At 34.7% G+C, this 13,401-nt stretch overlaps 1 protein-coding gene across 1 annotated transcript in view; it reads right to left on the bottom strand.

Annotated features, from left to right (window-relative positions):
• The window catches only part of LOC146000469 (protein phosphatase inhibitor 2-like), a 57,906-nt gene that overhangs the window by 20,405 nt on the left and 24,100 nt on the right, over positions 1-13,401 (bottom strand). Inside the window, exon 4 of the mRNA XM_083138129.1 lies at positions 10,775-10,964. Within this exon, the coding sequence (XP_082994255.1) occupies positions 10,775-10,964 (190 nt within the window). The remainder of the gene's footprint in view (positions 1-10,774; positions 10,965-13,401) is intronic.

Raw genomic sequence — 13,401 nt, 5'->3', positions numbered from 1 at the left:
ATGTGTTCAACATAGAACTTAAACCCGAAAAAAGGTTTGTGAAAATTGTTTACCCCGAACGTTCTACCGATTTCCTACCATAAAATCTCCTGACACTAAATTGGGTAGCATGAAGAAAAGATAGAGGATGGATCGTGGCATGGTTGTAAAAAAGCATGCCGCTGGGTGGGATACTCCTTTTCGTTTGAAACATGTCCACTGGTGAAGCAGAAATTAGATTTGGACATAGTTTTCTTTTTATTTCCTGAAAACATATTCCTTTGAATTCGATTTCCCTCTATCATGACTGGCGTTTGCAGATTATGCTAGATTTTACCATTATACCAAAAGCAGGGTGCTTGGTTTAGTACCATTTCGTTGGGGTTGGCATCGCTGATTGAGGAAATTCTTGCTGATTCCTCGACTCTCATCAATCTTCGCAATCTCCCTCCCCCTCCTTTCACTGCCCCTTCCACTCCTCACCCATCTGTCTGTAGGATGACCGCCAATGTTCCTCAGTGAGCGGCAGCAAATCCATGGTCTTTGTGTTGCTGCTGGAGCGAATGAGAGCAGTCAACTCTTGACAGTAGCTAACCTAGTCAATTGTACGTATATTGCTCTCATTATTTTAAAATATGCATTAAACTCCTAAAAAGTAGAGAACTTGAAATAAGTATAAATGAACTGTAGGAAGTTCCCCACTTTCTACATGGAGGAATCGCCCCTGATGTGCCTTCTTCTCAAAACTGTCTTGAATGGAGTTACGCCACTTGTGCTATGAACCAATACTAAAGATTTCTCTGCTATAAAAACACATCAAGTGGATTCCAATATTAAATTCCTTACTTTTGAAATTTTAATCATAATGGTTACCTTGATGAAGTTTTCACAAGTTTAGTACCGTACAACCTTGTGCTGTTCTTCCATACAGAGAAACCTAGTAAGTGCTGTGTTCAACAATTTTGCCTAATCATCATTCATCTAATCATTGCAATTAGCATAAAGCAACAGAAATGAGGTGTAAAATAAGGAACATTAAATAATATTTACAATACACAAGAAGATTTTTTACAGCATTTTTTTCCTTTGCTGAAAATAGCAATTTCTGTCATATAATTGTATAACGAACCTAAATGCCAATCTAGAATAACATTCACTAATGGGTCTATTATCTTGTGTCAAAAATACAATACATAGCAAATTGTAAAGCAATCAACAATTTTCTAAAATTAGTAAAAAAAATTACACAAACAAGAACAGACTAGGATAACGTTAATATAGATTAAGGATTTGCATGAATGAAGCAAAAGTACATCTTCACTCCTCTTTATTTTAAAAAATATTTGATGGTTCCAACATCATTTTCAATAGCTGCCAGCATTACTCTCACATTATGCATAGGCAGCATTACAAACAGAAATTGTTTTCAGAGTTCTCTAGTATGTTATTACACACAATCAAATTTTATGGAAATACTTTTCATATTAACCCTTTCGAGGTGGATAACGAAATATTCGTCATCCATGAAAATTCCCCAAGGACGGGACTCATTTTAAGCAAATGTAACATGTTGGAAAATGTTTCTTTTAAAAAAGTTGTAATAACAGGATAAATGCCAATGAGGGCTCGTTTTATTCAGAATTTCCAAGGCTTTCATTCGGTAAACATGTCGATGTGTACCCATTTTTGGAAGCAACAGACAGAGGGATTTAATTATTTTTATTTTTTATTTTTCAAAGTTTGGCTAGCTCCCATCCAGTAGCACTCATCGATCTGGGCAAACCACCACTTGTCCTTGATTGCCCCAAGTAATGTAATGGCGAATACATAGTACCAAAACTATAATACAAATAGTATTTTTTTAAAAAAAGAAGAAGAAAACTCTAGGTCAAGGAGAATGTTTATCACAACTGACCAGAAACTCCATCAGAAATGTGCACATGTAAATTTTATATAAAAAAGAAAGAACTTAAAATCAAGCCGATCGATCTGAGCAAACCACCATTAGTCGCTGATTGCCCCAAGTTATATAAAGGCAAATACATAGTATCAAAACGATAATACAAATAGTAAATTTAATAATAAAAAAACTCATAATCAAGGAGAATTTTCATCACAACTGGCCGCAGAGACGTCATCAGAAATGCACCCATCGATCAAGGCAAACCACCACTGGTCGCTGATTGCCCCAAGTTATATAAAGGCGAATACGACAGCACAACAATCAGCCTGGCGACGCGAGAGTCTACTCAGCGATGATGGCAGATGTTAGGTGAAAGCTTGGAGATTAAACCCAAAAAGATTCCGTGTGTTTTTTTAATTTGGTTTCCTGTTTATTAAACTTTTATTATCAAAATATTTGTTTGATGAAATATTCGTCATCCGTCCTTGAGTTACTTCTGACATCTATAGGACCTGCCCCGAAAGGGTTAATTGTTAAACACACAACCTTCGACCAACAGCACATAATTCTTACATTTCTTCAGATTTTTTTTCTCTTTAAACTGATGTAGACATAGCCCCAACATTTGAAATACTCATCATGCAAGCCATAGATAAAACTTTCTCCTTCACATGGCTTTTACTCTATCTTTTTTTATGTGTCTTTTCAAAAACATATTAGAAACAAATTTAGGGCTGCATTAAAAACCAGGTTAAGAATATAAAAGAAAATTAAAACACTTAGATTACTGAAATATGGGACTCTCACAACAGGCAAAACAACCTAATTTCTCAGAACAATGCGATAATGAAGGTACAGATTTTGGAAATTTGCTGATATGGGTGCATGTACTAAATTCTGTGTGATACACAGATTAGTTCATACAAATCTGAAAGTATCTCGGCAAAATTCGTATTGTAAGCAGTCATGTTGGTCTTAAAAATTAACTATACAGTTACTCTAGACATTGATTTGCATACATCAGTTTTAGAAGTACTCAAATAATTCAACACAACCAGATATTTAGTGATTTAAAGTAGAGTAAGTTAAGGGGAAAAACAAGTGATTTTGAATTGTTTATATTTTGACTTGAAGGTTGTGTTGAATACACCTTAAGGCTTGGTTGAACCTTTGGCTGGCATCTTCTTTTTTAAAAAAAATCTCCTGTCCATTCAAAAAACTGCTATGATATTCCAAAATTCGAAAAATTACATATGTTCAGAATTCCTTCTATAGCATTCACGTGAATCTTCATGTGATTTGATGCCACTGTTGTCTAGATATTATCAATAGTTTAATACTTATGTAACCACTACACTATTGAGAATATTTACACACCAATGACGGAAAACCACACAAAGATTCACGCGAATGCTCTAGAAGGAATTCAAAGCAGATGAAAATTTTCAAATTTTGCACTACCATAGCAGTTTCTCGAAGGAGAGAAAAATATGAAAAAAGCTGCCTCGGCATTGGCTAAAGGTTTTTGCCCTTGAGTCGAAGTAAAAGATTGGTTTTTCATTGTACAATTTGAAAGTACATATGACTAAAATGCTTGAAACAGCTGTGAAGGGGCAAAATGATGTTACTGAAAAGGAGCAGTTTTCGTGATGACTCGTTTGCAGACCCATGTTTACTGAGACTTTTTGCTTCTATTATTGTGTACTTTCAACTGTGTCAGTTTAAGCTATTACTTATGATACACCCTGTATATAATAAAGCCATAATGCAAAATAAGGAGAGAAATGCTACAATTACATTTAGCATAGTCTTGCTGAAAAATATGCCTTTACCTAAAGTTCTGGGACCTAATCATTACATAGGGAACCATAAAAATAGGACTGGCATTTTACATGTGTTATAGAGCGACCACAAGGAAACAAACCTTTGGTCAAAAGGTCAACTCGGGTCATAAAGAAGCCGGCTCCACTCTGCCGTCCCCTCTAGTGGGAGTATAATGAACAGGAGTTTCGGGTCTGCACAAACTCCTTTGCCTGTGGTTCCACTACACTGAGGTTGTTTGAATTAACTAGAGTGCAAGTATGCATAATGTTGTAACTATGAATTATGCAGAAAAACTGCATCAAAAAGAAAGTATCATTTTAATATTTAATTTATTAGTTCTCCACCCAGTGCATCAATGTGTAACTATTATTCTGCAATATTTAACATTGAACAATTAATCAGGCAGCAAGGGATAAAAAAAAGTTCCTCTGTGTATTCAGATTTTAGTGGAACCTGTATTCAGATTTTAGTGGAACCAATTACCAAACTTCATGGTTTAATATTTTACAACATGCATGATTCATTGCCTCTTATTTTGATATTATATTCTAGCTTATCACGTGGTTAGAACATCAAGCGGTGTCTGTTGTAAATGTGCCACTCATACAATGTTTGCCCTTCTGACCTTGTAAAGAAATGTAAACCATATGTAGTAAAGATACTAAAGATTGTTTTCAGATTGTTCATTACTTCTCTGTGTCGGAAAAACTTTTTATACTTTTTTTTAAAAGAAATTCATGCAAAATTCTCATTTAATTGCTTGAATCATAATCAGTATGAACAGTGTAAAAATTATTAAAATTAATTATTATTTAAAATGCTTAATCTTTAACCTTATTGACAGTGTTTGGTACAAGAAAAGGTTGCAACAACATGGTTAAAATATAAACACAGAAAATACATAGCTTGACGGTCCAAGAACTAAACAAGCACCATGCTAGAGGACGTATATAGGACAAGAAAAAACATAGTGATGAAGAATGAGACAAATGCAATAACCATCAAAATAAAATCTTTAGTGCTATATCGGTACTAACGAACTTTCTGTAATGGGACAGTTTTGACTACAAAAATGCACATAGAGCATAAAATTTTTTATATACTCTTGACTCCTGTACAACTTTCAAAACTACTCAACTTTACTGTAATACCCCCTTAACAACCAAACTGCAAAATTTTGAATTGTGAACAAATACCTCATGTTCAATTGCATAATTTCTGAATTAGACATACACTTTTAGACTTTGGTACTAATTTTACTGAACCATTATCTTTTAATTTAAACATGCTGTCCCATTCAGCGAACACAGTTAACATGCTGATTTAATAACTATAAATGGCATAGGAGACAGTAAAGCCACAGCACCACCTTCAACAACTGTTTCCACGTAGCCATAATACACCCATTACCCCAGCACACTGACACCTACACCCACAGGCGATATGGGAAAGGGACTACATTTCAGGAATGCACGCCACCATAAACCCCCCCCCCCCAGACTCAACCTAGCCACCAAATAAGTATTCTCCCATTCCCCCCTAACCACAACCAACCCACCCACCCACCATCCATCCATCCATTCATTCATCCTACAGTAAACACTGGTGAAAGGGTCTTTTCGCAAAACCAGTGTTCTATCACTTGTTTCTGGCACCACTGTGCTGACAGACACGCTGGTGTCTAGTGTTCTGTGCCTCTACGCTTTTGTACTCCATACTTTCTACTTACTGTGAAAATGAGGTCATGACCTCGAAATATCAAACTTTTCTTAAATTGTGGTAAGTGTTTACTGTCTCCTACGCCATTTTTGTTTATCTGCCCTTCTGGCACTCTCTCTCATTCTATCCCTTTTATATATATATATATATATATATATATATATATATATATGTATCAATAAATTAAATTAAATTTAAACTCAATAATAATACAAAAATGCATCTTTTTGTTCAAAGTTCATAGATAATATACACATTTACTTTGATCACATAGACACTCAATCTTTGTTAAATATCATTCCTAGTCTTTTGCCATATTATTCAAAAAAGTAGAGCTCTATATAGAAACGTAATAACAATCTTTCACAATGTATTACTTCACATAGAAATATAAAAATTCCAAAACAAAATTTAAATTCTAATTCCTGAATTCAATATTTAAAATTATGTCCTCTGTCTTTGTTTTACTTAGCCTCATGAAGTTTTGAAAGAGTTGTTATATTTGAAACTCTGAACTCTGATGTTGATAATTCATATTAAAGCCAAAATTTAAGGGAGTTATAATGTAACAGTAGTTATTTGTTTATGGTTTGTGCAACAAAAATATTGATTAAAAAAGTGGTGATTTTATCCAAACTTCTTCCAGATGAATGGAATTCAATGAAGAAAATCAGTATGATGAACTCATCTGTTTGATGAAATCCAAGATAACTTTAATTTGATTGAATACAATATGTAGTTCAAAATGCTATTTCCTTTTTTCATTAGGTTTGTAATATTAAATACAATACAGTGTTTGAAAAAATTAGAGCGAAAACTTAAATAATTTTTTTTTAAATTTTAAGATATTTTCTTAAAATGCACTTAAGAGAAGCCGTTACAAACGATGACAACATTTGACATATATTAATTTTTTTAAAAAATGTTTACGTCGTCCACTTTACACCAAGGCTGCATCCAAATCGGCAGATGTTGTCGCCTAGAGCAAAGTTCCACGTGAAGATTCCGTTCCGCTTATCACACACTGCCAAATCTGCAGCATAGGTAAAGTGGAGAGGTGAAAGGCACAAGTGCATGCTTCAACTTGCTGTATCCCTACAATCAGCAGCCACGTTGCAACTTTCACTTTGCACAGGCAATGTTTACTGAATAGATGATGTAAAAACTCAATGCAACTTGGAAATTTTATTGATAACACTGTATGTAGAAAAACTGGAAAAGAAATAGATGGAAATCATTGTGATGTTTGGTTGGCGTTTGACTTCTGCTTCCACACAGAATGCGATGGGTAATGTTCAAGCTGACACCTGGCACGAAAAGTGGCAACCGTAATGCAAGGCAGCAAGTAGATTTGAACGACTTCAACAGCACAAGAAACCAATGGGAAACAACTGAATGGAGCGTTTTCCAATTCGGACACGGCCTGAACCTACAGTTTAAAGTTGGATCTGAATCACTGTGGACTGAACTTAGGATGCCCAGCTTTACTGCTATGCCATTGGGAAGACCTTATATTTATTAAAAGCATCAGTCCATGTTGAAGTTAAATTCACAGCACACAAATGGTTAAAATTGACATCTTACGCAAATATACAATAATTCTGTGTAACTTGCACAAAAAAAAAAAAAATTGCTTGTTGACTTCAGTTTTCACTGCTATCAAAATTGGCATGCAAATAAATTGTATTTCACAAGTTATGCAGAATTATTGTACACTTGTGTAAAAAGCAAATGATTTGTATGACTTAAGAGTTGTAGAATTTTCATTCACTTGGCATGACAGTAGTGCAAATATCAGTTTTCCACCTAAAAAATTAGTTGTAATGAAAACTTTTGACAAATAATCAAAAAGTAACTAGAGGGTACATATATTCTCAGAGGGGATAATTCCTTCTCCCCCCTTTCAATTCATTAACTTGTGTCACATGTAAAAATTTGTTCAGAGAAGAGTAATTGTAGTGTAAATGGAGGGTATAAATTTGAACAGAGCTGGTGCCTAAATGACATACACTGTGAACAAGGGCTCTAGACATTTAACTGATAGGAAGCGAAAGGTTCTTCGATAAATCTTCCAAGTCCTTGAACAAGAAAATTATATAGCTAAATCCGTATCCTAGTGCAGTCTGTACAAAGGTGCAACATATTGAAACACAAAGCACTCGTAAAAGCAACCACCAAGCTGGGGATATTCCATATTAAAGAAATAAATGGTCTTAAAATCCACATTCTGGTTGTGTACATTAATTTTGTTTTGTTTATTGCTTGTGTAGTATGCTAAACGGAGTTGCATAGTTCTTGCATCGTGTTTCATGCAGATACAAGGAAAATTCTGGGATTCCACTAAACACATTCTTTAACTGAACTTCAATTTCACTTCTTTCTTATAAGGACAGGCATTTTTCATTCCTTACAAGTACAATGAGCAAGAAAATGTAGTTTTGTACAAGATGATCGCATTACAATTATTATAACTGTAACTACACATAACTACACTTAATGAGGTCTTTAAAATGTATCTACATCAATTATGCTATATTACTAACAATAAGAAACCATGAGGCACATTGTAGCCTCGAAAACTTTGCGGATGATGCGTTAAAGATATGACATACAACTTATTCTTTATCGTTACTGTTAATGAAATACGTAGGCTGAGGCTTGCCTCTGATAGTCTAAGTCAATACTCCATGACATTACAGCTAGATTTGTTTTAATAGTAAATATTTACTTTTATGGTGATGATATTACTTTCTGAAAATACCATTCTATGATAGTTGGAATAAAGCATAGAACACACGTTTGAGCAATGCCATTTCAGTACTACAAAAATAAAGAGCAACGAGGCACCCTTCTTTTCAACAAATGAATTCTTAAAATATAATTGCAGCTGTGTGATTTTTGAATCCAAGTACAAACACAAAACACATTAGGTTTGTATTACTAAAGTGTCAAATAACTACTGATTATGTTTTGAAGCTTTCATGGTGATAGCAATGAAGTTCTCCATGACCATATTGGTGGCACAAGGCTATTGAGGATTAGCTACTATTCCCCTTTTCTTCAAAGAGGTATGTTCAGTTTTTGCATTTTGTTTCGTGAATGTACAGGGTGGTGCACGAAAAACCAGCCTGAGTCAGCAGCATGTGCTACTGACTAGGGCTGGTTTTTTGTGCACCACCCTGTATAAGTCGAGGATTAGCAATGTATACAGGAATTCAGCACAATATAAACTGATTAAAAGTGAATATTATTACAGTTAGAATTTTTCTCATAAATCCTATAACATAAGGTGATTCTCTGGTTGAAGAGGGAGAGAATGTGAATACCAGTTTGTCACTGCTTCGCCTGTACCAGACCATGTTAACAATAAATCACCATTTGATCACAAGGACTTCTCTCTTAAAAAATGAAATTTTGTAAAAACACTGAAAATGCAGATTTTTCTTTTGAACTGAAACAGATTTTAACTAAATGTTGAAATGGTATATTTTTTTAAAAAAAAAAAATACCAGTAAAATAAAATTTGAGAAAATAAATTTTTTTTAAAACAAAGAAACTGTTTTGAAGTGGAGTCAGGATGCATACTGAGATTCATAACCAAATACTAGTTAGTAAAAAAAATGCAGTACAAGAAAAAAAAAGGAGCCAATTTTCACTACTAAGAAGAGAATATCCCCAGATGACAACTCACAACAAGCACTAGGACCAGAGAGAATAAATGCAAAATAAACACCCCGTGTAAACCTTTACAAATCATCGCTTCTCCCGAAGTTTGTACTTGGAACCACAGACCACTTTGCTAAACATCTTTTATGTAAAAATCTCAAACATCCTTCCAGTTTCGCAAGGAGGTACTTGGTTCAATGTTTTGCAAACCATATTATTCAGTGCAAAGCATAGTGTAAGGTCAATCACTACTATTATAGAAAACAAATGTGCATATAAATCATCAAAATAACTAATTTTTGAAGTATCAGCAAGTGTAATACTTTGTGCTTATCCTGACATAAACTTTCGTCAGGCCCTCCAATAAAATTTGCAACTGTCAAAAATAGTAACAATCAACATGTTGAAACAAATACATCTATATTTTTAAAAAACCGAGCTACCAGAGTGACCACCAGATACGGAATATTTACCTGTTAATATATACTCAAAGCTCTATAAGCTCGCCCAGAAAAATCAAGTTCTACATCTAACCTAGCAACATATACCATGTGAGGATTCATGTTAATGACAAGAAACATATGGCTTGATTTGGGTTTATCTTGTTGAACATCCCCTTTTGGGACAAGCATATTTTACGTTAAGGTACATCAAAAGCATAAAAACTACATGAACTACATTACATCAAGCAAAACTGCATGAGGCTTTTAACTACAGCTGCACTCGGACTAGAAGAACATGACACTTTTTCCTTTTCTTCTAAGTGCTCAAACAATTAACACCAGCTTAAGCAAATTAAATTTAGTGATCAAAAAGTAAGTTTCCTGGAACTTTTCATAGGAGGATATCAAACAAAGACAAGGAAAATGTCAATATTTTAGGGTAGGAAATTTTGGAACATCCACCCTACGACCCTGACATTGCACTATTGCTGCGTGTGTTGAAATAACACTGAATGCCTTAGATATATATTGACCAACCAAAAAAGAAATGCATTTTCCTACATAAACTTAAAATTCAAATCCCCTTTGGGCAAATACTTAATAAACTTCCCTTTGATACCTTGCAAGTGGAAGTGTAATGTTAGGAACCCTACTTTTTGATCAACTCTCATAATTCAAGACACCTACCATAAAAATTCTCAAGTTCATTACTTGAAGTTTTGGATTACAAAGAGTCTGGAATGGAACTTGCCTCAGTTTGGACATGTTTATGTTGCTTCAAAATTAATTGAATTGCTCCTTGAATGTATGTACACATCCAAGTTCAAAGTTATTACTCATACGCATGCATGGTGATCAACACCATATGTTGGCCATGTTCACTATATACATAATTCTTATTTACATATATTTATATAAGGTCATAAATATGCATTCACCTGCATACACTCACGGAAGAATTTCTTAATGCACAAACACACAGAGAGAAAAGGAGTTCACCACGAACACATATTACACACACGCACACACATCCACATAATCACGCATGCTCATATGCATTGCCGATGCTGCTTCATGAAAATAGATTGTATTAAACTTGACAATCACTCTCATTGCACTCATACTAGCACATCCATACGCAAACAAGTGATTTGTCTGTTTCCATTTCCTCTACAGAAAAAATGAAGCAATCTATTCAATCGCATCTTGGTCTCTCTGAGAGCCTTCTCTAGTTTCTGACCTATTGATTGATCTTGCACTAGTACCAGGCTCCTCCCCGTCACTTCCTGTGCCATCGGACTCCCTATCTCCGCTTCCTTCCTCCTCTTCATCAAAGTCTTCTTCCTCTTCCATGAGTTTCCTAGCCAATTTTACAGCATAAAATTCATTATAGTGGGCTTTCCTTTTGGTCTCAAAGATTTTCTTTTGCACTGGAAAGAAAGGGAATGTCAAAACTCATTAGTAGGGCTTGGAAGTTGATGACTTAAAAAATCTCACAAAATGACCTACAAAATAGTGGTTCTCAACCTTTGAGAGATCGTGGCCTGGTAAATTTGTTTTTCAAAAGTTGATGCCCCGAAACAAGCTATTTTATTTATAACTTTATACATTCATTAATATTAATAAATACAATATGGCATAATCGTAGAGAGTATTAGTTTGATTCTGTCTAGAGTTATCAAATATAACATTTAGTTTAAATTAATTGATGTAACTGGATGTAATGGAAGCATTTAGTTTCCTCTTGCCAATATCATTCAATTAATTTGGTAAGTGCTGATATTTATTGGCATGTTCAGACACTGAAAAATTGCAATTAATCAGAATATTTCCACATCAATATATTTATTAATGAAAATTGCTCCGCAAACTTAATTCATGTGGTGCCAGTCTTTCAACATCCAAATTTGAAGTCGGGAAGCAGCGTGACCCTGATTAGATTTGATTGCTCACCGCTACTATCATTAAAGCATTTTCTGTTATCACTCAACCTCTGATTTTAGGTTTTCAACCTATTTTTTCCTTTACAGGTATGTAAGAAATAATAAGTTATGTCAGAGTTTCATTAAAAAATGCAACAACTGATGAAGTTTTATAGTGCCTAAAGAAAAACTATTTTGCTTGTAAGAACCTATTTTAGGTTCATGCACCTGGTTCATGCACCTAAATCAAGCATTTTTTAGGTTTTTATATATTTTTAAAGGTTTTACAGGATTTTTATGTTACATAGAGGCATTTGCCTTGTCTGGTCATGAAAAAATTCAATGACGAACATGTTTGAAACGTACTATCTGTCGATTTCCCTTCCTCCAAGTCCATGGTGATTTTTCAAAGCTCTAAACAAAGCAAAATGTCTGGTGCCACTGTTACCTGTACAACCCAAAGTGGTCTGATCTGTGTGGTCATGCTCACTTTTGCATCACTTCGGTGCTTTGTGGAATTCACGTCTTGCAAACTAACATTTCAGCATTGAAGTTTGCACCACTGACTATGTTTTTGTTGAACGATTTCTTTCAGCATACAAAATTATCCTCACAGACAAAAATTCGGACTTTGGCTGTGGATAACATGAAAAAAATTGTTGCCTACCTATACGGCGAAGAGTGGATTTTAATAGCAAATTTCCAATGGTAAGTTCTGCCATCGCCGTAGGGTTAGGCAACACACATAACGTTATGCATAATAGTGCGTATTTCAGGATATAGGTGTCCCATTTTCATTGTGGGTGACTATACCTAACCAGCATTTTTCAGGAATTTTTAATTATTTTGTTTTTTTGAACCTACTTCAAGAATTTTAGGACCTATTTTAGGATTTTTAGAGCCTATTTTATGAACCTAAAAGCACACTTTTTAGATCCTAAAAATCCGAGGTCTAGTTATCACAGTGGAAACCTGAATGAAAGGATATCTTTCAAGGAGGATGCCATGCCAGATCAAGATGCAAGTCGCTTCACTCTTCCAGCTCTAACTTGAGAACTTCCCCACACTTGTAATTCAAATTTGAGTGCTGCACACAGGGCAGTCCCCTCTCAGAGGCTTTGATTTTTAATTTATCACTGATGGACTCCAAACGAATGAAAGGTGGTTGCCAGCTTGGGCTGCAAGTTGCAAAGTTCAGGTAAACCTCTCATGGTCTAGTATAATTGATGCCATGGCCTGACAGTTGAGAAACACTGCTGTAGAATTACCTTAAAACTATATATATTTTTACTTTAAGGTTACAAAAAATACACTGCAAGGTTCTTCCGTATAAGTCATTCAACTCCCTTCAGAGTGGGCCTTGCACGAAACAGTAGTCGGTCAGCATCAGATTAAAGCATTAATAGTGGGCAGCACGGGAACCTCAAATAATGATTCACTATAAGTTTGCTAGCAAATGCATTTAAAATTCATGAAACAATAGGAGCCAGAACAAACATCAATGACCTAAAAGTTAAGAATGGCCAGAAAATTAAAAATAAAAACAATGTTTTCTCGTTCTAACTGAAGCAAAATGGACTATTAGGTTTAGCATTGTCTTCAAAGCCCAGAAAAAAATAAGATTTTTCATCAACTTCTGAGCTCTACTCATTACATTTCAATTTCTATTTCACTGCTTTTCTGACTATGATGATGATGATGATGAGTGATGAAGATGTGGAAGGAACAGCCATGTCCACGCCAGGACATAAACAGTGGGTGTTGCAAGAAGGGAAAGGGAATAGAACTAATTAGTGGATGAATCCTAGAAATAGTTAATTTGATTACAGAAAAACATCATATGCAAAATTGAGCATACACCCAGGTTTCCAGAAGTAGCTGTTATTTAGTTAACATACTTATTCAAAACATAAATCTGGGTTTTGTTTGCTTGCTCCTTTCAAAA

Source organism: Lepisma saccharinum, chromosome 16 (genome assembly GCF_977018435.1).
Source record: "Lepisma saccharinum chromosome 16, izLepSacc3.1, whole genome shotgun sequence".
In the NCBI taxonomy this organism is placed as follows: Eukaryota; Metazoa; Arthropoda; class Insecta; order Zygentoma; family Lepismatidae; genus Lepisma; species Lepisma saccharinum.
The sequence above is the reverse complement of the archived record's forward strand: the minus strand, read 5'-3'. Positions and strand labels throughout refer to the sequence as shown.